The 27,320-nt window shown below is 41.9% G+C and overlaps 1 protein-coding gene across 2 annotated transcripts in view; it reads right to left on the bottom strand.

Moving 5' to 3' along the window:
- Window positions 1-27,320, bottom strand: part of chrna8 (cholinergic receptor, nicotinic, alpha 8) — a 226,142-nt gene that overhangs the window by 52,973 nt on the left and 145,849 nt on the right. For both annotated transcript variants that reach the window (XM_060916665.1, XM_060916666.1), the window contains exons 3-4: window positions 24,388-24,432; window positions 9,271-9,380 (exon numbers count right to left, since the gene is read on the bottom strand). In XM_060916665.1, coding sequence (XP_060772648.1) covers window positions 9,271-9,380; window positions 24,388-24,432 — 155 coding nt within the window. The remainder of the gene's footprint in view (window positions 1-9,270; window positions 9,381-24,387; window positions 24,433-27,320) is intronic.

Here is a 27,320-nt window from a genome sequence, read left to right on the forward strand (position 1 = left end):
GTGAATCTGATAAAATTGTTTATCGTTTCGGCCTGGCGTCCACACGGCACCGGCGTTTTGGGTGTCCCACAACGATATTTTTTGAGAACGGGTTCCAGAGTGGAAAAATCTGGCAACGGCGCCGTTGCAAGGTCGTCTGGATGAGTAGAACAGATTTGTTTACGATGACGTCACAACCACATGACTAGAACAAGCAGCGCTCTCGCTGTTTTGTATGAACCACTGCATTGCATTCACTTTTGTATACAGCTTTTCTTTTAAATAAAACAAGTAACTGAACCATTTCTTGAATTTCTTTTTTTTATTGGATAAGACTGCTTTTCAAAATGCTCACACACAATATAAAAAGTTATATAAATTATATAAAAATGCTTTTCAAAATGTTCACACACAATAAGAAAATTAAGTTGTATAAAACTATGCACACTAATAAAACTAATTTGTACACACAGAAGGCACGATTTCCTCGCGTAGTCGCAGCCATCTTCTTCTTGTTGTGTGCTTGTTCCTGACAGTGCTTCACACCGGGTAGAAAGGGTTTATGCGCATGCGTCTACTTCTTCTATTGTTCTGGTGTCTCCGATGGGACCGTCTTACAGCGCCCCTAGAGGTGTGGCATGTGTATTGCATCGTTTTCAGCAAGCGTTGCGTTGCCATATGTACCTGATATTTTACTGATCCGTTGCCCATGTGGACGCGATATTTTTTTAAATAAAATCTCGTTGCCGTTGTCGTGTGGATGTAGCCTTAGAAGATGCTCTAGACACAATAATACATTCATGTCTGAGGACTACAGTCGAGTTGCTAACTTTAGGACTGCGGTTGTCAAGAACAGTTTTGCACTCAAGTTTCCATCAGCGAACAGTTGATAACTTCAACAAAACAGACTTCGTGTTAAAACTATAATGAATTTCCTGGTTTCACAGTCACACTTTGTGACTCTATAGGACACTGTTATAGAAGAGAGTTGTTTATAATCACGCTATCTGTGATCACCCAAATGAGGATGGGTTCCCTTTTGAGTCTGGTTCCTCTCGAGGTTTCTTCCTCGTGTCATCCTGAGGGAGTTTTTCCTTGCCGCTGTCGCCACAGGCTTCTCATTGGGGATAGATTAGGGATAAAATTAGCTCATGTTTAATTGTCTGTAAAGCTGCTTTGCGACAATGTCTATTGTTAAAAGTGCTATACAAATAAACTTGACCTTCCAACAAGATAATACACAATTATACAATCCTGACCAAACTGTGATATTATTCTTGTGGTAAATACGAAATTAAAATGTCAGGGAAAATAAATCCTGTAACTTTGCTTTTCTTTACTGATATCTGCATCAGGATTGTCAGCAGTATTTTACTTTGTTGTACAGCAAATTAGGAACAGCTGTAAGACCGACGAAGAAGAATGATGACCCCGTACTTTAATTTAATTAAATTTAATTTATTAGCTTGTCCCCATAGCGATATGTACAACCCCGATTCCAAAAAAGTTGGGACAAAGTACAAATTGTAAATAAAAATGGAATGCAATAATTTACAAATCTCAAAAACTGATATTGTATTCACAATAGAACATAGACAACATATCAAATGTCGAAAGTGAGACATTTTGAAATTTCATGCCAAATATTGGCTCATTTGAAATTTCATGACAGCAACACATCTCAAAAAAGTTGGGACAGGGGCAATAAGAGGCTGGAAAAGTTAAAGGTACAAAAAAGGAACAGCTGGAGGACCAAATTGCAACTCATTAGGTCAGCTGGCAATAGGTCATTAACATGACTGGGTATAAAAAGAGCATCTTGGAGTGGCAGCGGCTCTCAGAAGTAAAGATGGGAAGAGGATCACCGATCCCCCTAATTCTGCGCCGACAAATAGTGGAGCAATATCAGAAAGGAGTTCGACAGTGTAAAAGAGTTTGAACATATCATCATCTACAGTGTATAATATCATCAAAAGATTCAGAGAATCTGGAAGGATCTCTGTGCGTAAGGGTCAAGGCCGGAAAACCATACTGGGTGCCCGTGATCTTCGGGCCCTTAGACGGCACTGCATCACATACAGGCATGCTTCTGTATTGGAAATCACAAAACGGGCTCAGGAATATTTCCAGAGAACATTATCTGTGAACACAATTCACTGTGCCATCCGCCGTTGCCAGCTAAAATTCTATAGTTCAAAGAAGTCGTATCTTAACATGATCCAGAAGCGCAGACATCTTCTCTGGGCCAAGGCTCATTTAAAATGGACTGTGGCAAAGTGGAAAACTGTTCTGTGGTCAGACGAATCAAAATGTGAAGTTCTTTATGGAAATCAGGGACGCCGTGTCACTCGGACTAAAGAGGAGAAGGACGACCCAAGTTGTTATCAGTGCTCAGTTCAGAAGCCTGCATCTCTGATGGTATGGGGTTGCATTAGTGCGTGTGGCATGGGCAGCTTACACATCTGGAAAGACACCATCAATGCTGAAAGGTATATCCAGGTTCTAGAGCAACATATGCTCCCATCCAGACGACGTCTCTTTCAGGGAAGACCTTGCATTTTCCAACATGACAATGCCAAACCACATACTCCATCAATTACAGCATCATGGCTGCGTAGAAGAAGGGTCCAGGTACTGAACTGGCCAGGCTGCAGTCCAGATCTTTCACCCACAGAAAACATTTGGCGCATCATAAAACGGAAGATACGACAAAAAAGACGTAAGACAGTTGAGCAACTAGAAACCTACATTAGACAAGAATGGGTTAACATTCCTATCCCTAAACTTGAGCAACTTGTCTCCTCAGTCCCCAGACGTTTACAGACTGTTGTAAAGAGAAAAGGGGATGTCTCACAGTGGGAAACATGGCCTTGTCCCAACTTTTTTGAGATGTGTTGTTGTCATGAAATTTAAAATTACCTAATTTTTCTCTTTAAATGATACATTTTCTCAGTTTAAACATTTGATATGTCACCTATGTTCTATTCTGAATAAAATATGGAATTTTGAAACTTCCACATCATTGCATTCCGTTTTTATTTACAATTTGTACTTTGTCCCAACTTTTTTGGAAGCGGGGTTGTACATACATTATGGCTGGGAAACCACAACAGCTTGCACCAATTACAGTGGCCCGCATTATACCTAACAGGGGCGTCAGAAGCATTTTTAATGTGGGGGGACACACTGACGGGGGGTCTGAAAATTTTTAATTAATTAGATGCCATTTCCTGCATTCTGGTGTATTTTTAACAGGTTATTAAACACCTAATTTTACCGACAAAAGTCACTTAATTCAATGACTATTTTAGAGACTCAACAATAAGTCCTCATTCAACTAGTCCATATATTCATCAGCCTGTTTTTAAACCCACCGCTCTGCCTAAGATAATGAGATGAATGTGACACAATTTATCACCAACAATGACTTTATGGGTGCATTTTACTTTTTATTTTGGGTTTCCTTTTTTATTTAGTTTTAGATGTAACACAACATGCCACTGTGCCAAGCAATAGTGACCAGAGCATTTTTTAACATAGTTACTGGGTCTCCCAGTGGCCAGATTTGGTCTCCTGGTCAATGCCAAACCAGCTTCACTGGGAGACCAAATTTTAAACCAAGTTATGTCTTATCATTTGGTTCAATCAGTTGCAATTAATTCACCAAGTACCATGTAAGTATACATTTAACAAGGAAAACGAAGATCTATGTTATAAGATATACACACAAGATCATGTTGGTTAAGATAAACAAAACTAAAATTTGGTTACTGAGATGGCTGATGTCAGAACCCGATGTCATTACTGTGTAACTTTGAGTGTCTTTGACATAACATTTGTGCTTGGTAATTGCTCTTGATAGCTGTGTAGTCACTGTAGTGTGTTTGTCTGTATGGTGATTGGTGAACCATTTTGCATCACAGAATATGCCGCAGCGGTGCAGCCGCATGGACTCTGGGGCCTGTGATTGTATTGCCCAGACCAGTTGGTCTCCTAGTGGAAAATCCTTAAAAAATGCTCTGATAGTGACACTCAACTGTATGTTTAAAAATAAGAATATTCATAATTTCACACAATGAACAGGCATGACATGGCATCATGCAAACTTCATAACACAAAATCACACTGTGTCAAGCAACGGTGACACATAAAAAATAACTTCACACAATGAACAAGTGCAGTTTTGTTCACCACCAACAGTGACTTTAGTGGGTGCGTTTTACTTTTTTCCGATTTAGTGATACTCAACAAAAATGACATGGCATCATGCAGTCTTCATAACGCAGAATTACACTGTGTCAAGCAATGACACGTAAAAGAGACAGGGTTTCCCCAGGTTTGACGACCATAAATATAAGACCTTTTTAAGACCACTTAAATGAGAATTAAGACCTACATCGCACCCATTATGCGGTCGTAGAACACCAGATCAAATTCCCAATAATGACAAATGTTTCAAGTAAAAATACTTTTATTATAAAAGTTATAAACTTAAGTCATTATGTGCATTGCTTGTCGAATCTTCACATTCAAGACAAGCAAGGCCGAATTTTGTTATGTAAGGCGTTTTGTTTTTTCCACAGGAGAATGTTGTAGCGACTTCCGAGTCTGGGAACACAGCCTTAAAGAGTTTGAGCCCTCAATCGAGCTGTACAAGTGGTGTTCCGTAATTGTTTTTAAAATCCAGAGCACCTCTGCCCGAAGTGTTGGGGTTCCACCGACACCCATCATGCCACTGCTCAGCCCTTGTGTTGTTGCTAGCCTTGCTGATGATGTCTGGCTTGGCTGATGCTGCTGATGTTCGACAGTGGTGCTAGTGCCAACTCCAGGTGCATTTGGAGATTGAACCGTGCAGAACTGAGCGATGGGCTGGTGCTGGTGGAGGGCAGATGCAATATGCTTTGAGCTCTTCATGTGAGACTCTAAAGCGAAATGACTTACCGTATAGTGGACAACTTGAAGGTCTTTCGACAAACACAGCATCTTGCTTCAACGTCGCTTCCAGGAACCTCCCTCACCCAATCACGATATCTTTCATCTGAAAGCCACTGCTGATTAAAACGACACTTCCCCATGCTGCGATTCGCGGAGTCTCCTCTCCACCACTGACTCCGACGATTGCGCCGGCGCGAAAATGTATCAATATTGTTTCTTTCTTTGCGCATACTCCAAGAAATTCACTGATGTTACGCAAAACCCACGTTTTCACATTGTAGAATAGTATGAGTAAATTTAAGACCTTTGTTTAAAAAAATAAGACTTGGGCAAAGCAATTTAAGACTTTTTAAGGCCTTAATTTTGGAATATTAAATTTAAGACTTTAAGACTTTTAAGACCCCGCGGCTACCATGAAGAGAACTTCACACAATGAACAAGTGAGCAATTCCAGCGTTATGGACGTGACACTTGAACTCAAAATGGCAACAAATGACCCAGTGCATGTTTTATTGTCTCCCAGTATTTAAACAGGTGTTGCATATTTTAAGGCTGTACCATACTGGAGAAGTGATAGAACAAGAACAATTCCCATAGTACATCTAGGGCATGCCAGAAAATGCCAATAAAAGATGCGTTATGGACGTGACAGAAAAAGTATCACTTTTCTTGGGTGACTGTACATTTTTATCAAACTCTGTGAAATCATAAACCTAATGTCGAAATGGAGATATCCATTTGATAGAGGGGTCCAAGGGGAATATTAAAAAATCTTTGTTTAAAATATTTTGTATTTCATGCAGAGTTTCGGAAGGAAAAGTCAGCGTTATGGATGTGACGAAATTCCGTTATGGATGTGACGCGTCTGAAATAGACATGGCATATGTTTAGAAAATCAGCAATTTAACCACCATAACCCTTTGAAAAACTCTCTAAATATCAGCTAAAACTATCAAAGTTCTTAAATAATATTTAGGATGGCTATTGTTTTGCTGTTTTGTGGATTTTAGCATACATTTCTGTGGCTTGTGGCAATAATATAGAATTGTACATGATCAAAGTTGATTTTAGCTTGGGTTTTACATTATAAGAAAGAAAGACTGACAGTGACATATTAGGTTGGTTACAAATTGGTTCAACTTATTCACATCTGTAAAATACAGGCCTAGGTGATATCTCTGGGAGTGGTTTTGATGTATTACATGTTGCTTTATTTTTGCATGGTGAGGTTGACATTTACATGGAATTGCCCAAGTGCAGTTTTGTCAACCTACATGCAATGGTGGTACTACAGTAGCATTTACAGATTAGTATAACAAATAGATTTATAGATATAACTCCTTCTTACATTGGTGCCACCACAATTTCTACCACTTCATAACTTTTATCCCCCTTTCCTTCACAATCCACCTGGAATAACATCCATTTCTCTCCATTGCTTTCCTTTCTACTATTCCTTCCCCATACACTGATTTCCCATGTTACTTTCCAGAAAACTGCCGAAGACCAGACAAAACAAGTTCTTCAAATCACAACAGGGAATCAATAAATATCATCAGAGCAGACTTGACCTCATTCTTGGCATTACAGTAAGGCAGGCCTACTGGGTTTGAATTAAATGATAGCTAACGTTAAGCTAGCTGATACATCTCCTAACATTGACTAGCCAGCTAACTGCACTAACATTTCCATTGGGACAAAAAAACCCTGTCCTGTGGGGAAATTTTGACTGACTTTCCGCTTCTTTGTAAAGAATGTCCTTATGTCCATCGTGTCTGGGGAGGGAGCAAATACTGCAAACAATTCATCATCAACCAAGAATACCCCATTAGGCTAAGCTTATTTCGCTGTTTAGTTGAACATTAATTTAACATGGCCTAGGGTTAATTTTGAGGGCATAATAACAAAAGAATAAGGTTTTAGCAAAAGCTAGGCATTGTGAGGTGGCAATGGGGCTGACGTTACCTCCTCCACTTTTGAGCAGCTGCACCAAAATTTCTCTGCTTGCACTGAGATTCACGAGTTGTTGTAGGGAACGCCCGGAAAACCCGGAGTGTATTCTCTTATCGATCAAGTGGAATGGATTCTTTCACGAAGCAATCGAAACGGCGCTGGGTGAACTAATATTTTATGTTAAATGTGGGGGGTCCAAACAAAGAATTATAAAATGTGAACATTCGATGGTGGCGACGTCCATGGTACCTAATCTGCATGTCTTTGAACTGTAGGGGAAACCGGCGCACCCACGCGGACACGAGGAGAACGTGCAAACTCCACACGGAAAGGCCCCTGTTGGCCATGAGTTTTGAACCCGTTACTTGTTTTCAGTGGTGCCAGATCAGGCCCGGCGCCGTGGGGGGGCGAAAGGGGGCGTCGCCCCCTCGTGGCTACAGCCCTGCCCCCTCAACGGAGACTCAGATCACTTAATTGTTTTCTTAATTGTTATTGTGGGTGTATGTGTGAAATGCTGACACAGCTGCGCACACACAGACCTGTGATAAGGACAAGGGGAGGGGTCGTGCGGGCGGGGGTTTTACATGTAGTCTACACTTACAAGTGCACTGTCTCTGTAATATGCAGTCAGTTTACGGGAGTAGTCTTTCCCCCACCGAATTAAACGAATTCAATCACAATATTGTGAATCCATTTTCTTTCTTTGTAGGCTAAGTTTATCTCCGTTTATGTTGGTGTATGTGCTCATATATGGTCCGCTTTGTGCGCAAATAGCGTAAGAATATGTGTCGTTGACGTCACCCCCCATGCAGCAGGGGTGAAAATTCATCACTTCAGAGTGTTTAGTCCCCTACACGCCTAAACTGGGATCGCGGATTAAGTGGTTAGCGTTGACTCGGTGCGAGTCAGGAAGGCTATTACTGGTGCAGCCGCGGGGTCTGTTGATTTTTTTAAATTATGATTTTGGCCGCCGAGCCAAGTACCTTAGACTTGCATTGACGTTTTGTTTTCATGCCGCGGAGCTATTTGTATGTATTTTAAACGTAAAGGACTTGCCTGTAGGTTTGTGTGTGTTGTTTTATGTTTGGCATCTTTCCGGTTGTAACGCGTGCCTGTGAGAAAATTGGAGGGGAGGGTTAACAGGTGGGCACGGGGGTTGATAAAGCGCAACTGCCCTGGTAATATGTCACATGATTTTCCCGGACTAAAGCAACCTTCGGGGCCGTGGTTTTGTGGTTGGCGCAGTTAATTGTTTGAAACACGTTGTCAGACCGCCATCACTACTACACACTATATGAAAAATATTTGCCCCCTTGCGATTTCTAATTGCCCCCTTAGTAAACTTCCTGGCGCCGGGCCTGTGCCAGATGTTCCATCGAAATCACACAAGGCCATAATTTTAAGGAAAGATGTCAAATTTGTATAATTCTACACCTTTCTAGCCACGTTTCCTTTACTTTCTTGTGGAAACATGTCATTTTTCATGTTGTCCTTCATGCAGACATGCTTCTTAGCAATCAGAAGTTGGTTTAATATAAAGAATATAAAGAAGTGAACTCGGCGCTATCGAAGGTTCATCCTGGGGAAACAATCATTTTGAAGGATGAAAAATTTAAAAACTTGAACATTAAGTTTTAAAGCAACTGTGGCGAGAAGGCAAAATATTCCAAAATCATTTCTTTTTTTCATTTTGATTTTGTTCTCCTTTTTTTTAAAATAACTTCAGCATCAGGCTGATATTTTATACATTTCTGCCATTGAAAAAGGAAAGTCAAAGTGTAGCTGGAATATTTTCCAAAGCAGAAGGTCTTAGCGGGGTAAAATATCCTCCTCCATTTCAGCCCCCTAAAAGACATACATCATCATCATCAGTCTAGCACCCAGCAGTGACACCTCAAGACTCCTGATGAAAAGGAATATCCTTTTCTTGAGGGTAAAAACACACACACACACACACACACACACACACACACACACACACACACACACACACACCGACCGAGGCACATGGGAGTTGTGCTTCTGTGAGTAAATCACGCCTGAGGAGGTCTGCTAGTGAGCTCGGTATTGGACTCAGTGGAGCTTAAAGCAATACACCCTGACCTACACACATCTTATTTCATTTACTACTCCACTGTGCTATGCAGTAAGGTGCTAAATTACATAATTTTCATGCAGCATAATGAGGCCAAGTGCCTGTTTCCAGTGCTGAAAATACCATTAAAAATTTTCACATGGGTTCTTATCAGAAATTTCCATAAACTTGTGATAAAGGAATAAATCCCACAAACTCAGTCTGTGAGATACGATAGGAGATGATAGATAAAAAGTTTGCATCATCTTATGTGGGATGTCATTTTCTTTCACACTGTGCATGTGTGTGTGGCTTCTTTTTGATGTTACCTGTTATAGAGGAGGATGTCAGGTGTCCAGATCTGATTGGATGGGAAGCGAAGATTATTAACGCCTGGGTAATTCTCAGGGTTCCAGCTTAGATACACATCTGTCCAGTCCTACACACACACACACACACACACACACACACAATATGAGCATACGCAGCTGTCATCCAGCTGGGGCACAAGCACATAAACTCACCAAGGGGACTCTCAAAGAGGACACACAGTGAAAATGTGCAGCTAGTCCAGTTTTTCCACACATGCACTTTGTTTGCCGATATGAGCCGTCTGGGTCGTGATCCCCGTGCGGTGTTTAATTTACTGATTATCAATGAACAAAGGTGACTGAACGTGTTCAGAAAGGTAACGATGTATGGACATGAGTATGTGGACACCTGATCATTACACCCACGTGTACTTGCTGAGCATCCCATTCCGGATTTAGTCCCGCTTTCGTGTTATAATAGGCTCCGCTCTTCTGGGAAGCTTTCCACTAGATTTTGGAGCATGGCTATGGGGATTTGTGATCATTCAGCCACAAGAGCATGCTGATGTTGGATGAGGAGGTCTGGGGTGCAGTCGGTGTTCCAGTTCATCCCAAAGGTGTTCGCTGGGGTTGAGTTCAGTCAGGATTCTGTGCAGGACACTCGAGTTCTTTCACTCCGACCTTAACACACCGTGTCTACATGGAGTTTGCTTTGTGCACGGGAGCATTGTCAGGCTGGAACAGGTTTTGACCTGTTAGTTCCAGTGAAGGGAAGTTCTAAAGCTACATCGTACAAAGACATTCTGTACAATCGTGTGCTGCAAACTTTGCAGCAAAATTTTGAGGAAGACGCTCAGCGTAAATGAGTCCACCCCCTTTGAAAAGTAACATTTTAAACAATATCTCAATGAACACAAACAATTTCCAAAATGTTGACAAGATGAAGTTTAATATAACATCTGTTTAACTTATAACGTGAAAGTAAGGTTAATAATATCACTTAGATTACACATTTTTCAGTTTTACTCAAATTAGGGTGGTGCAAAAATGAGTACACCCCACAACAAAAACTACTCCATCTAGTACTTTGTATGGCCTCCATGATTTTTAATGACAGCACCAAGTCTTCTAGGCATGGAATGAACAAGTTGGCGACATTTTGCAACATCAATCTTTTTCCATTCTTCAACGACGACCTCTTTTAGTGACTGGATGCTGGATGGAGAGTGATGCTCAACTTGTCTCTTCAGAATTCCCCATAGGTGTTCGATTGGGTTCAGATCAGGAGACGTACTTGGCCACTGAATCACTTTCACCCTGTTCTTCTTCAGAAATCCAACAGTGGCCTTAGATGTGTGTTTAGTCATGTTGGAAAAGTGCACGACGACCAAGGGCACGGAACGATGGTAGCATCTTCTCTTTCAGTATAGAGCAATACATCTGTGAATTCATGATGCCATCAATGAAATGCAGCTCCCCGACACCAGCAGCACTCATGCAGCCCCACATAAGGACACTGCCACCACCATGTTTCACTGTAGGCACCATGCAGTTTTCTTTGTATTCCTCACCTTTGCGACGCCATACAGTTTTGAAGCCATCAGTTCCAAAAACATTTATCTTGGTCTCATCACTCCAGAGTATAGAGTCCCAGTAGTCTTCATCTTTGTCAGCATGGGCCCTGGCAAACTCTAGGCGGGCTTTTTTGTGCCTGAGCTTTAGGAGAGGCTTCTTTCGTGGACGGCATCCATGCATGCCATTCCTCTGCAGTGTAAGCTGTATTGTGTCACGGGAAATAGTCACCCCAGTTTGACTTTCTACTTCTTTAGATAACTGCAGTGAACTTGCATGCCGATTTTCTTCAACCCTTCTCATCAGAAGACGCTCCTGTCGAGGTGTTAACTTCCGTGGACGACCTGGACGTCTCTGTGAGATGGTTGCAGTTCCATCTTTCTTAAATTTTTGTACCACTTTTGCTACAGTATTCTGACTGATAAGTAAAGCTTTGCTGATCTTCTTGTAGCCTTCACCTTTGTGGTGGAAAGAAATTATTTTCTTTGGGGAATTCTGAAGAGACAAGTTGAGCATCGCTCTCCATCCAGCATCCAGTCACTAAAAGAGGTCATTGTTGAAGAATGGAAAAAGATTGATGTTGCAAAATGTCGCCAACTTGTTCATTCCATGCCTAGAAGACTTGGTGCTGTCGTTAAAAATCATGGAGGCCATACAAAGTACTAGATGGAGTAGTTTTTGTTGTGGGGTGTATTCATTTTTGCACCACCCTAATTTGAGTAAAACTGAAAAATGTGTAACCTAAGGTATATTATTAACTTTACTTTCACGTTATAAGTTAAACAGATGTTATATTAAACTTTGTCTTGTCAGCATTTTGGAAATTGCTTGTGTTCACTGAGATATTGTTTAAAATGTTACTTTTCAAAGGGGGTGTACTCATTTACGCTCAGCACTGTATATAATGCGTGAGTGCACATCTGCTGATACATTATAAAACCAGATGAAGAATCCTGTTCTTTCTTTCCTCTCATCCAAACACATCATGGTTCTCTCTCATGTTCTTGTCCCTTAATGGCTGTGTTCCCCACCTGAGGGTTCTCCTGGATATTACACAGCATGGATGATGTATGTGCTGCATATCCCCCACTCCCACACACAACTTTACCGCACTTATTTATAAGGTAATAATAACAGCGACAAACCCTGAGGTGTTCATCATAACCGTAAACCATCTGGAGCTCGGCCACATCTGTCCTATTAAGCCTTTTAGTGTGAATGATGTTCTTATGCAAGATATCACGTGTCATGGGAGAAAGTTTCTCTTGTGGTTTGACGGTCCATCATTTCTCCTGTGATCCGAGAATTTTTTTCTGAAAAATATTCTATTCGAAGTGTGGAATCTTCCAGAAATGTGAAACACTTATTTAAATCCACCTAAATTTCCACTACTGTGCAATTAGTTCAGATGTTTGGTTGCTACACGTCTATCTCATCATTCTCATCTCATTATCTCTAGCCGCTTTATCCTTCTACAGGGTCGCAGGCAAGCTGGAGCCTATCCCAGCTGACTACGGGCGAAAGGCGGGGTACACCCTGGACAAGTCGCCAGGTCATCACAGGGCTGACACATAGACACAGACAACCATTCACACTCACATTCACACCTAAGCTCAATTTATGCCGCTTTTCCACTACCAACGCGGCTGAGCCGTGCCGTGCTGAGTCGGGCTGAGCGGGGCTGTTGGAGTTGCATTTCGACTACAACCGCGCTGAACCGTGCTGGCTGGAAGTGGGTGGACACATTGGGTGGAGTTAGCGAAAGTGGGTGGACGTCTGGTGACGTCGTTAGGCGGCGCAAACAGTGACATCAGTGAGCTTTTAAGCGGTAGTCTCACAACCCGGAGAGTAAACAATAAACATGGAGGACATGGAGTCGTTAGTGTTGCTGGTCTTGGTTCTGTGGCTTGTTGTCACCGACAACGCCAACAGATACTGGCAAGAGCGTATAGATGAGGCGAGGCGCATAAGGCTTCATAATTCGTAATTCTCCTTCTTCTGGGTTTACGGTGTTTACAGATCCCAGCGCGCTCGCGGGGCGTGTGTGGGCATGTGAGGACACTCCTCCTCACCAATCAGTGCACAGGGGAGTGTCTGCTCACGCCCCCAGCCTCACTCGGCACGGTTTGGCTCGCTTCAGCCCTACTCCAAAACCGTGCGAGTTTTGGGTGCTAAGCAGGGCTGAAGCGAGCTGAGTCGTGCTGTTTTTAGATAGTCGAAACGCGAGCCGTGTCGGGCTGAAGTGAGCTGAAGCGAGCTGAAAAAGGGCCAATAGAGTCACCAGTTAACCTAACCTGCATGTCTTTGGACTGTGGGGGAAACCGGAGCACCCGGAGGAAACCCACGCGGACACGGGGAGAACATGCAAACTCCGCACAGAAAGGCCCTCGCCGGCCCCGGGGCTCGAACCCAGGACCTTCTTGCTGTGAGGCGACAGTGCTAACCACTACACCACTGTGCCGCCCGTCTAGCTCATCCAAAATATTTTCATAACTGCGAGTCTATTTTACCCAAAAATATATCATCCAGCAATGACATTCAAACTTTAGGAGGTCTGGCCCAAAGTCATCCACACTTTCTAGTGATTCACTGTAAATCGTTTCATGTTTTGAATTCGCTGCTTAATTAATTAAACACGGCGTAATGAAATTATTCCAATTATTCCAAGCTTGTTTTTTGTGCCGCAATATTAATGAGAGAAAAATGATGATTTATCAGCTACATGGTGGTGAAATGTGTCAGCGCAACATCTTTTATTATCACTGGGCTATAAATTCTCTGTAAATGCTCCTTTCGCACTGAAAGAGGACAAAGGGATGGGAAAAAAATCCCCACTTTGGGAAATTTCCTCGACCCGGATTAAAGTCTTTCTGTGCATTAATGTGCGGCTTTGGACAGATGAGGGCTAAGCAGAATGCTTATGAGACAAAAGCTGGCATAAAAAGGCTTTTATTGGCACACAATAATGCCTCACAAATCAGTGTGACACTAGATATTGGCTTTCATCGTCTTTCAGGACAGTAGAAGGATCTCACCTGTCTATCAGACAAAGGGACGAGGTGTGATAATGCACGCTTTTTTGTTGTCTTTTCAGTAAATTGGTGCTGCTTTGACTGAGATAAGGATGTCGCCAATTTTGCATAGTTATCTATCCATACTGTCTAATGGAAAAGTTTCTTTGAAAGATTTTCTCAGAGCTTGCTTAAAGCTGAACAAGTGTAAATCTTTTCTCTAACTCATTTCCCTATTATGATTTAACACGAAGATTTAACACGGCTTGTTTAAAAAGAAGCTGGCTGTTAATTAGCTTAATTGTGATTTAATTCCATATTTTGATGCATTTCCAGTTAAAACAAGATCAACTGGTAGCTCCTGCTCACTTGCGTATCCCCCCCGCTCTCGCTTATATCAGAATGCAAACAATCGGAGGAATAGGACACTTATTATGAACGTTGACTTCAACAAATAATGAACCCTGAAACGAGTAAGTAAAGAGCAGTGTCTCTCCCCAGGGATTTCAAACAGCATCCTGGTAAACTGGCATTCTGAAATCGCATTTTGCTTCTTGAAAGAGCGTCAAAATCCACCCTACATGTTTCATAAATACATTCAGTCGGTAAACAGGAAGTCGATGTGCGACAGACCTGAAAACGGTATACACGGTATAGAACCCCAAGCTGAAGCTCGGTACCAAATATCAAGTAGTTATGATTTGTAGTTGCTGAGGAAAGTGTTACGAAAATTTTGTAAAGCCACCCTATATGTTTTGTAAATGGGTCCGTCTCAGAAACCGGTCTCTCATTTGGGACATTATGGTCAAAAAATAAATTTTCTAATTTGACTTTTTTTTTTTGCATTTACCTAACACTCAATGTTTCTTTTGTCGTGTTTAATAAGAATAAAGATAGCCTCTTGCTTTATCTGGCCTCCACTGTGGAAATTTTTTTGATTTACAATTCAAATGCTTTTGTAAAATTGATTTCCATATAAAATAACTCCATCATGAAGAATTAAAGCCCCTCCTTCACAGAGGAGTGAAAATATTGAATACATTTCCTCTTTTTGATTGCTTGGGTTAAAAATGCCAAGTTATGATGACTGAATTGATTATTCACTTAAATATGAATAATATGATACATTTTGGGTATTTGATATGGCGAAATAGGACGACAGGACACGATGGAAAAATCAAGAACACACCGGAAAGATGAGAATAACGGCGCTGGTAAAAGAACAGCAACTGTACCGGCTGAAGGTCGCGCGGGTCTCTGCTGCGGCGCGCGAGCAACGGGACATCACTACCGCACCGGACAGAGCGGAGGTGGGGGCGGGGCAAAATGACTGGCCGGAGATTCTATCAAAAGTTCGATCTAAATTGACCATGGTTGCAAAATATTGGCCAAAAATACGCAAACACTATGAAATATGAAAGTAAGATGAAAAAGACACATTCTATTGCCTTATACTGCAAGACTAAAACAAAATAAAACTGTCAAAACTCGCCTTTTCAGTGATAACGTCCGAACAGATCACCCGCGTAACAGAAAGACCGCAAACGGAAGCACGATCAACTTCTAACTGTCGGAGTGGAAAATTCCATTCTACACATGCAAATTGTTAATGTGTGTCCTTCCCCGCACACAAATAACACGCTACGGTAAAAAATAGACCACAACTCATTTTATAGCTCAGAAATTCATACAAGACCAGCTACCATCGTAACATATTCTGTAAGAAACATTCTATACCTAACTTTCAGCTTTCGCTTTAAAAAACAAAATCGCAGATTTATAACTAAATTTTTATATGGCGTAGTGATTTTAAGTTACTACTTTTGGTGAGGTCGTGACCTTGACCCTGAGGCTTTCCGTTTAGATCAAAACACATGATCGTATTGGTTTTGCGTTTGCGGAAAACGGAGTTACGACGGCGATCAAATATTTTGCATGATGTTTTATTACGGTTATGATTATTCTGTGAGCGCACCAATCCTTAGGTGTATGAAGTTACAACTTAAAATATAATTAGTGATAACTGTAGACTTTTCAGTGGACTACGACCTTTTTAAGGGAATGCGATGTAGTCAACCATTTATCATGTCCCAGATCAAGCCGCCATTTTTCCACAAATTTGCAGAATTTTTGCCAAATTCTGAATACAGTATTCACATCAAAGATTTAGTTTTATCTGTATTATTTCTTTCATCATTTTATTTAAAATTAAAACCAATGTCACCATTCGAAACTGTATAGTTTATTGACTGTGAGTATATTTAGTGGGGTTCCCACACAGTACCCAGTTTCTGAGACAGACCCAAATACATTCAGTCGGTAAACAGGAAGTCGATGTGGGACAGACCTGAAAATGGTATACACAGTATAGAACCCCAAGCTGAAGTTTGGTACCAAGTACCAAGTGGCTATGATTTGTGGTTGCTGAGAAAAAGGGTGTTTCGGACGGACAGAGATCTGGATGGACGGACAGAGGTAAACCAGGATACACCCCCCCCCCTTCAGAGCGGGCGTATAATCATGATGGCGTGTTGAAGCGTGAGGGTGTGACATATACGGTCTAGACAGCATTTAATTGGACAACAACCAGACTAGTACAGGATGACTCATCAAAAAGCATTAATCGTTTTTCCCCAGAAGTGATGAGCTTATAAATTAATTAATTTGTAGATACACTAACGGTGTCCAAGACACTACGTGTCCACGACATGTGGTGCGAGTACCTGCTGATTGATGGCCGTGTGATTAATTATACATCCATATTGTTTATATTCCGCTTACTATTTACATAAAATTGAAACCTGCTCAACTTTTTTTCACAAAACTCTGTGTAGCTCGCTATCCCACAGTAATTGCATGTATAACACATTATGTTTACATTTTGTTATAATTTACACTTTTGTATCTGTATAATGACAAGAAAGTAGAATCAGGGTTGAAACTTAGTGGTCGCACGGTCGCCAGTGGCGACTACAAACTGATCAGGGCCACTAAAAATTGACATTTGGTCGCCCTGACTATGATTTGAGAAGAACGAAAAAATTAGAATAAAAATTAAATAAAATGTTCCTTCCTTGGAGTACTTTTCTTTGCTTTCCTTTCCTCAACTCTGAGTTTGTGAATTCTCGTAAAAGTTTAGTTCTAAAGTGCAAAGTTCAAAGCCATTCATGAGTTTTCAGATCACTCCACAATATCCACTGCCGTGTCCGAAATCACTCACTACTCACTATATAGTGGACTATATAGCGAGTTCGCCATTTTGTAGTACTGTCCGGATGTATAGTCAGAATTATTACACCCTATATAGTAGGGTGCATCAGTTGCCCCCTAAAAATGAAAAGTTCCTCCGATCATGATGCATTTTTGTTTTTATGTTCCTTTTGGGAAGAAAACACACTGGGTGAAATATTTTGACAAAATTCAAAAGTTTAATGGTGGCACCAGGAGCTCAAAGTTATGGAAAAAGCTGCTATTTTATGACTTTTATGACAAAATTTTGATCACTTTTCATGAAACGTTATGGCACCTTATAGAGTATACCAAATATTTTAGATACACATTTTTAGTACATATTCTAAATATATTATCAAGCACAGTTTGAGTTTTAGCTGTTCATTGAATCATTGTTCAACTACTTTTAAACAATACAAATGTATTATGAATCACATTAATGCTTCTCAATCCCTTGCAAAGGTTCTTAACATGATCTCTGGCTCACAAGAAATCAATAAATGGAGTCCAACATTGTGATTCAAACCTTGCGCGAAAACATAAAATAAGCGTTTTTTTGGGCAAAAAATGAACCTCATGGTGCCACCATTAGACTTTTCAATATGGTCAAAAAATTTTACAGGATGTCTTTATTGGTGAAAAGGAGCACCCAAACAAAAATGCATAAGATTTTATGAAAGTGAGGGCAACTGATGCACCCTACTATATAGTGGACTCGCAGTATCCCACAATGCATCGTGAAAAGTAGTGAACAACCGATGGTCACTAATCAAGCAATATATACCATCAGGCATTGCGGTCGTGCATTTTCACAGAGCTTTAAAAGCTGTTTCATAAGGACCGTTAAGTATTTTAGATTAAGTATAGCAGTAGTTTATTTTTTCTTATGACAACGGCTACGAGCCAAATGTATAAGTTGTGGCGTGAAAATGGCAATAATATTGTAGTGTGTTGGGGTGAATGGACAGAGGAAGAAACGCATTATAAACTGATATTCGAGTCCGATTAAAAATAGTAAGAGAATAGAAAAAAAGCCAAAATAGAATAAGAGATAAAATACAAGAATAAAAGTTAGAGTGCAGAGCGAGGAATTAATCAAAAGCCTCAAATCTGATTGAATAAAAGGCAGCGGCAAAGAAGAAAGTATTCAGCCTTGATTTAAAAGAACTGAAAGATGCAGCAGATACAAAGTACTCTGTATTTATTAATGTTGGAAATATGCTCAGTATAATATGGATTTATCACAAAAACGCATGCATGTATTAATTATTTTGAATGAAAACCCACCAGTCGGCTGATCTGGCACATTTTAATTGTGTGACAATAATGACGGAAATAATGGCGCGATGGAATAGTGTCTGAATTCATTTTTTTTCTCATTTTACCAACGAGCTCAATATATCGTCGTCGTGGTGCGGGATGACTCAGGGGGGCTGAGTGTCCGTGGCCCGTCGCACAATATCCCTCCAGCCCTCTCTGTCTTTCGCCGCACGGGCAGCAGTCGAAAGCCCCATCCCGGTCAAGGCCACTACTCCGTCCATCACACGTGTCTTTTGCCGGCCTCTTCATCGCGTTCCGAAGACCATGCCAGTGATGAAATCGGCCACTGTTCCCTCCGCTCTCATAACATGACCAAAATACCGCAACTTCAGCTTGTCACAATACTTCATCAGATTCCAGCTGCCTCCAATCTGTTGCCTCACATACAGTGGGGCAAAAAAGTATTTAGTCAGCCACCAATTGTGCAAGTTCTCCTACTTAAAAAGATGAGAAAGGCCTGTAATTTTCATCATAGGTACACTTCAACTATGAGAGACAGAATGGGGGGAAAGAATCCAGGAAATCACATTGTAGGATTTTTAATGAATTAATTGGTAAATTCCTTGGTAAAATAAGTATTTGGTCACCTACAAACAAGCAAGATTTCTGGCTCTCACAGACCTGTAACTTCTTCTTTAAGAGGCTCCTCTGTTCTCCACTCGTTACCTGTATTAATGGCACCTGTTTGAACTCGTTATCAGTATAAAAGACACCTGTCCACAACCTCAAACAGTCACACTCCAAACTCCACTATGGCCAAGACCAAAGAGCTGTCAAAGGACACCAGAAACAAAATTGTAGACCTGCACCAGGCTGGGAAGACTGAATCTGCAATAGGTAAGCAGCTTGGTGTGAAGAAATCAACTGTGGGAGCAATTAATAGAAAATGGAAGACATACAAGACCACTGATAATCTCCCTCGATCTGGGGCTCCACGCAAGATCTCACCCCGTGGGGTCAAAATGATCACAAGAATGGTGAGCAAAAATCCCAGAACCACACGGGGGGACCTAGTGAATGACCTGCAGAGAGCTGGGACCAAAGTAACAAAGGCTACCATCAGTAACACACTACGCCGCCAGGGACTCAAATCCTGCAGTGCCAGACGTGTCCCCCTGCTTAAGCCAGTACATGTCCAGGCCTGTCTGAAGTTTGCTAGAGAGCATTTGGATGATCCAGAAGAGGATTGGGAGAATGTCATATGGTCAGATGAAACCAAAATAGAACTTTTTGGTAAAAACTCAACTTGTGTTTGGAGGAGAAAGAATGCTGAGTTGCATCCAAAGAACACCATACCTACTGTGAAGCATGGGGGTGGAAACATCATGCTTTGGGGCTGTTTTTCTGCAAAGGGACCAGGACGACTGATCCGTGTAAAGGAAAGAATGAATGGGGCCATGTAGCATGAGATTTTGAGTGAAAACTTCCTTCCATCAGCAAGGGCATTGAAGATGAAACGTGGCTGGGTCTTTCAGCATGACACTGATCCCAAACACACCGCCCGGGCAACGAAGGAGTGGCTTCGTAAGAAGCATTTCAAGGTCCTGGAGTGGCCTAGCCAGTCTCCAGATCTCAACCCCATAGAAAATCTTTGGAGGGAGTTGAAAGTCCATGTTGCCCAGCGACAGCCCCAAAACATCACTGCTCTAGAGGAGCTCTGCATGGAGGAATGGGCCAAAATACCAGCAACAGTGTGTGAAAACCTTGTGAAGACTTACAGAAAACGTTTGACCTCTGTCATTGCCAAAAAAGGGTATATAACAAAGTATTGAGATGAACTTTTGTTATTGACCAAATACTTATTTTCCACCATAATTTGCAAATAAATTCTTTAAAAATCAGACAAATGTGATTTTCTGGATTTTTTTTTCTCATTTTGTCTCTCATAGTTGAGGTATACCTATGATGAAAATTACAGGCCTCTCATCTTTTTAAGTGGGAGAACTTGCACAATTGGTGACTAACTAAATACTTTTTTGCCCCACTGTAGATGTTCGATTTCTTCTCAGTCCAGCTAATCCTTAACATTCTGCGGTAAGACCAGTTCTCGAACGCTTCGATTCTCTTCCGATCAGACTTTTTCAGCGCCCAAGACTCGGCCCCATAGGTGGCAATCGGAAACACCAGTGACCAGAGGAGGCGTAGCTTTGTGCGTTGACGGATGTTCCTGTCCGTCCATACAGGGGCCAGGCTGATAGCTGCCGTCTTTGCAATCGCAAGTCACCGCCGTATCTCGGTTGTCTCATTGCTGTTTGGGTTGATCATCGCTCCTAGGTAGTTAAAAGCCTCGATCTCTTCCACTACCTCGCCATCAACCACCAGCGTCTCCGGTACAAAACTGTCATCGTCGTCAGTGCTCGCATCCTTGCCGACCACCATCAATTTCGTCTTCTGCACGTTCAAGAACAGACCAGCTTTTTCACTGGCTTCCTTTACACGTCCCAGTAGTTGTTCCAGTTCGCGCATAGAGTTTGCCACCAGAGCCACGTCATCCGCATAGCGTAAGTTGGTGATATGCCTGCCTCCCACATAGATCTCGCCGGTGAAATCCTGCAATGCTTCGTGCATGATTCGCTCTGAGTACAGGTTAAAAAGGCCGGGCGACGCCACACAGCCTTGTCGAACACCCTTTCCTATGGAGAACCAGTCTGAGAGACCATAGCTCGTCCGAACTGCAGCCAGCTGGTTTTTGTACAGTGAGCGTAGCAATTGTATCACGTGGCTAGGGAATCCCATCTCACACATTCTGGCCCATAGCCGCTCGTGTTCGACCATATCGAACGCTTTTTTGTAGTCAATAAAACAGATGTAGAGCTTTTGTGGACGCGCACGATGTTTCTCGATCAATAACTTTAGACTCGCTATTTGATCCCGCGTGCCCCTCCCAGCGGCACGGTGGTGTAGTGGTTAGCGCCATCGCCTCACAGCAAGAAGGTCCGGGTTCGAGCCCCGTGGCCGGCGAGGGCCTTTCTGTGTGGAGTTTGCATGTTCTCCCCGTGTCCGCGTGGGTTTCCTCCGGGTGCTCCGGTTTCCCCCACAGTCCAAAGACATGCAGGTTAGGTTAACTGGTGACTCTAAATTGACCGTAGGTGTGAATGAGAGTGTGAATGGTTGTCTGTGTCTATGTGTCAGCCCTGTGATGACCTGGCGACTTGTCCAGGGTGTACCCTGCCTTTTGCCCATAGTCAGCTAGGATAGGCTCCAGCTTGCCTGCGACCCTGTAGAACAGCATAAAGCGGCTAGAGATAATGAGATGAGCGACCCCTGCCCCTCCCAGGTCTAAAGCCCACTTGTTCAATATATAGTCCTCTATATAGAATTCCCTAGATATTGAGTAGGGAGTAGTGAATGAGTGAGCGATTTCGGACACAGCACACAACTTTCCTGAACTCTGACCTTTCCCATGATACATTTCTGCATCGTTGCGGAAGCCGTGGTCTTTCTTCTGCTCCACTGCGTTAATGTTTGTAGCTAATGCTAACTACTACTGTATGTAGTTAAGCTCAAAGATGATGGCTACACAGGTCCGATTTTCTGCCGTGCTCTGGGGATAATACGATCAAAGTGCCCCATCCGTCTGTCCTCATAGAATGGATAGCCCACATAAAGTTGAAGCCCGACGTCAGCTACGCTGACATTGTCAATTATTTTATTCTTAGTGAGGGTGTTGATGGTGAGGCGCTAAGGAACTATAAAAGGACGGAGGCGTACAATTATCTACACAGTAATAAAATTGGCAAAATTATGTGTAAAAGAGAAGGTGAGTTTGTTTGCTTAAAGGTTGAGCCAAGCCAGAGCAAAAATAGGGGAATCCTGCAGTCATGCAGCAGCTATCATCTGGAAGGGAGGCTGTGTCAGAGTAGAGCGATTGTATTGGTTTATTAATAATGTAGTGTTTATATATTGTAAGTTGCTTTGGATAAAAACGTCTGCCAAATACTATAACTATAACCATATTAACCGTAAGTCCCTAGCTCTATAATAGAACTCTGCCATCCTACTGTACCATGATGTCTCTTGTATAGACTCAAGAAGCAAAAGCTCGATCAGAGAAGCATAGGCTAGCCATTTTAATGCAAATGCTGTTAAAAACTTTGGAAACAATAAACACACCATAGTTAAATAATTCCTTGTCTATGTATTTGTTCAAGCTTCTTCAACTTCTTAACTACCCTGATCATTCCAGATATTGGATGGTATTTGTAGGCCATTTGTTTACACTAGTACTTCAGCATGGGTCGCTCTTGGACTCTCTCAGCTACATGCATTTATTGTTAGTCACTTTGAATAAAAACGTCCGCTAAATGATGGTAATGTAGTGTAATGTTTGAATAATGTACATTATTTTTTTTGCGGTCCGGTTTCCATCAAATCCTGCGCTCTGATTGGCTGGCGAGCAGGTCCGTATCCTACGGTACGGACCCCAGTTACGGACCCCGGTTATGGACCTCTGGCGACTCGCTTGTTCACAACAACAACACACATAGTAGCATTTTGTGTCAACATTTATCTTTTTTATGAGATTTATTTCTAAGATTATCAAAAATCTTATAAATTTTTGCCAGCATTTCTCAGGAGAATAGCATTAATTATACAGCATGGATAGCGATAACGACAGTCTTCACAGCGAAAGCAAGTTTTACTACCCTGAGGAAGAAGAAATAAAAGAAAACATTTCGGGAGAAAGCTAAAAACCTCTAACTGTTGCTAACGCCGAGCAAAAACATGGCTGAATCCTGAATGACTCCTATTTGTATAAATAGGGGACTACATAGGCGGCAAAATGTAGTTTTTTTCCTGCCATGGAAGTGCACTTGTATACCGAGGAGGAAGCCATTTGCATTACAGCCATGAATGAGGATTCAAAATGGCGGCTCGGCTCGGTTTTCACTTTCGGGCGCTCTCGTTTTCTGTTAGAATTTGGTAAAGAAAAAAATAAATATATTATTTACCAGCTTAAGGTCGGTCCGTATGGTGAGATACCGTGACCTCGGCCTTGAATACTGACCTCGGCCCAGAGGGCCTCGCTCAGTACTTTCAAGACCTCGGTCACGGTATTTCACCATACGGACCTCCCAGCTGGTAAATAACAAATATATATATAAACTCTCTGATATGTTGCAGCGGCCTAACCCAATCAGATCTACCAGATCGCAGCAGCAAAATTTACTGGTAAAACCTGTTGTTAAAACAAAGTGTGGTGAAGCAGCTTTTAGCTACTGTGCAGTACAGCTATGGAACCAACTCCCAGAGGACATCAAAAATGCTCCTGCTGTTGGCAGCTTCAAATCTAGACTAAAGACCAAGCTGTTCTCAGATGCTTTCTGCTAACTGATAAATATCGTCATCTTTACATGTTTTAAACTTTACTTAACTTTACAGTCTCTGCATGTTTTAAACTTTACTTAACTTTTATTCTATTTTATTCTGCTGTTTTTTACTGAACTTTTACTTCATTTTATTACTTTATTTCCACTATTGTTTAATTCTTATTATTGTTTTTTGCTCTTCTTCCCCCTTTATTTTAGGTAATTTTATTTTCTATTGTTTACTGTTTTGCTTTTACCTCTGTAAAGCACACTGAACTGCCACTGTGTATGAAATGCGCTATAGAAATAAACTTGCCTTGCCTTGAAACAACAATTACATAGAATTAATATTGTTGATTAATCCGTGAGGTGTTATTCAAGTAAAAATGGTTTTAAATTTTTTTGTGTCCGACTAGAGGAAATTTAAGGGCCACTTTATTTTGGCCTGGGCTACTAAGAATTCAGGGATACTGGCTCAAGTGGCACTGAAGTTAATTTTTAGCCCTGGAGAATACATTTTTTTTAAATAAAAGTATTTTCAAAACAGTTATGAATGATTTTACAGAACAAAGGTGTTTTTTCCCCTACTATGTAAACGGAACAGTTTAATTATGGTGGTGTGTTTATTTTATAGAAATCACTTTTAGAAAAGGTGCCAATAATTCTGAACAGCACTGCACAGTGAAACTTACCATCTGTAGCCAAGCGTTGGTGATGAGCACTTGGTTCTTCTCATCCTAAAAAGCAAGAATGAAAGAAGCAATTTCACTTCACTGTTAACTATTGTGCATGAATGTGTTCTCTCTTGCTCTCTCGTAGGCACTTGGAGGCTTTTGGAGCTTTTCAGATAAGCCTGTGAGTGAGTGATAACAACAGTCTGTAATTTGAAGCAATTGAACCTCTCAAAAGCGTAACAGTGCTGTAATGGCAATACGCTAAAGAGCATTTCTCCCTATAATCAGGTCGTGACTGCATATCAACATTTGGGCCTTTCACATAGCCCAGAGGAGAAAAAAAAAAGCCAGGAGAGTCACGATTTCTGTACCAAATGAACATAAGGTTAATGCTTTTACATTTTGTTGCATTGTTAAATATAATTTAACAGCCAATGAGTGAAGCCATGAACAAGATCGGGGAAACACAAAGATGCAGCGAAGGAACAGCTGAGCAGCTGCAGGATTTGTGATGTTGAAATTTTGGGGTAACAAGCAGAAAATGCGAGTGCTGGTTTGGTAACGTCAGGCTTGTAGTACTTGAATCCAACCTGTGCTCTAATTTTAAGGACTCGTGACTTGGACTTGAGCGCTGATGACTCGGACTCGTACATTAACTGCATTCGGACTCGTAAATTGGAGACGAGGACTCTGATTTTTTTTCTTTATTTTTTGTAACATGCCATCATAATTTGGCATAAGATATTTATATCTACATTAATTTTTATACTAATTTCGTGCAAGAGAGAGAATGCACATTCACCTGTTCATATGTCACGTTCAGGAACAAACTAACGTTAATGGTGCTAAAATGCCTGGAGAGAAGCCCCTAGGATTGTCCGCTTTGCTTATACAGACTTCTCGTGCAGTGGGAAAAAATGCACTGCTGTGTGTTCCATATGTAGAAGAACTATCGAGGAGATGACGGGGACAACCTCGAACTTCAATCGTCGTTTGGTAAGACTCCACCCAGAGAAGTCAGTGACACGCTTTGTTCATTGCTCTGTTGATAGTGGGTGGGGCTTGCTTACTGACCGATGAACTAGCTAGTGTTAACCCTCTCGCATGTTATATGATAGTGGGCGGGGCTTACTGACCGATGAACTAGCTAGTGTTAACCCTCTCGCATGTTATATGATAGTGGGCGGGGCTTACTGACCGATGAACTAGCTAGTGTTAACCCTCTCTCATGTTATATGATAGTGGGCGGGGCTTGCTGAGCGATGAACTAGCTAGTGTTAACCCTCTCGCATGTTATATGATAGTAGGCGGGGCTTGCTGACCGATGAACTAGCTAGTGTTAACCCTCTCGCATGTTATATGATAGTGGGCGGGGCTTACTGACCGATGAACTAGCTAGTGTTAACCCTCTCGCATGTTATATGATAGTGGGCGGGGCTTACTGACCGATGAACTAGCTAGTGTTAACCCTCTCTCATGTTATATGATAGTGGGCGGGGCTTACTGACCGATGAACTAGCTAGTGTTAACCCTCTCGCATGTTATATGATAGTGGGCGGGGCTTACTGACCGATGAACTAGCTAGTGTTAACCCTCTCTCATGTTATATGATAGTGGGTGGGGCTTACTGACCGATGAACTAGCTAGTGTTAACCCTCTCGCATGTTATATGATAGTGGGCGGGGCTTACTGACCGATGAACTAGCTAGTGTTAACCCTCTCTCATGTTATATGATAGTGGGTGGGGCTTACTGACCGATGAACTAGCTAGTGTTAACCCTCTCTCATGTTATATGATAGTGGGTGGGGCTTACTGACCGATGAACTAGCTAGTGTTAACCCTCTCACATGTTATATGATAGTGGGCGGGGCTTACTGACCAATGAACTAGCTAGTGTTAACCCTCTCATGTTATATGATAGTGGGCGGGGCTTGCTGAGCGATGAACTAGCTAGTGTTAACCCTCTCTCATGTTATACGATAGTGGGCGGGGCTTGCTGAGCAATGAACAAGCTTTTTATCTGTAGCCTGTTAACTAAACCGGGGAAGTCGAGCAGTAACGTTAGTCCAACACTGTAGCAGAGACGCTTTCATGTAAAGGCAGCAACAGCCACCGTCAAATGGTGCGGATGGAGTCTTGTTCTCAGACTCGACTCAAAATTTTCTTTAATGACTCGGACTTGAACACTGGGGACTCGAGCCTGGACTCGGACTCGAGGTTTAGTGACTCAACTACAACACTGAGTAATGTTAGCTATGGCCTCGGCTTTAGCTAATGTTACCTCAAAAATACCTCATTGTCTTTGGTGAAAAGTCTCATACACAAGATGATAATAGCTAAATAAAAGAAGCAGCTCAACAATTCTTGAGTCTTTGATTTGTTTCCAGCCACCATAACAAGAATCACGTATATAACCTGAGTAAGTAAAATATATTGCGTAAGTCTAGAAAACAAAATGACACATTAATAGTCATTTCACTAACATTTCTTTACTGGACAATGACTTTGCAAAACTAGCTTGCAAAAAAACATCATGGCCCCAATATGTCCACTGATAGCTATGCTGTTAACTTCTCATCTCATCTCATTATCTCTAGCCGCTTTATCCTTCTACAGGGTCGCAGGCAAGCTGGAGCCTATCCCAGCTGACTATGGGCGAAAGGCAGGGTACACCCTGGACAAGTCGCCAGGTCATCACAGGGCTGACACATAGACACCCATTCACACTCACATTCACACCTACGGTCAATTTAGAGTCACCAGTTAACCTAACCTGCATGTCTTTGGACTGTGGGGGAAACCGGAGCACCCGGAGGAAACCCACGCGGACACGGGGAGAACATGCAAACTCCACACAGAAAGGCCCTCGCCAGCCCCGGGGCTCGAACCCAGGACCTTCTTGCTGTGAGGCGACAGCGCTAACCACTACACCACCGTGCCGCCCTGCTGT

This window comes from Neoarius graeffei, chromosome 3, assembly GCF_027579695.1.
Source record: "Neoarius graeffei isolate fNeoGra1 chromosome 3, fNeoGra1.pri, whole genome shotgun sequence".
Lineage (NCBI taxonomy): Eukaryota > Metazoa > Chordata > Actinopteri > Siluriformes > Ariidae > Neoarius > Neoarius graeffei.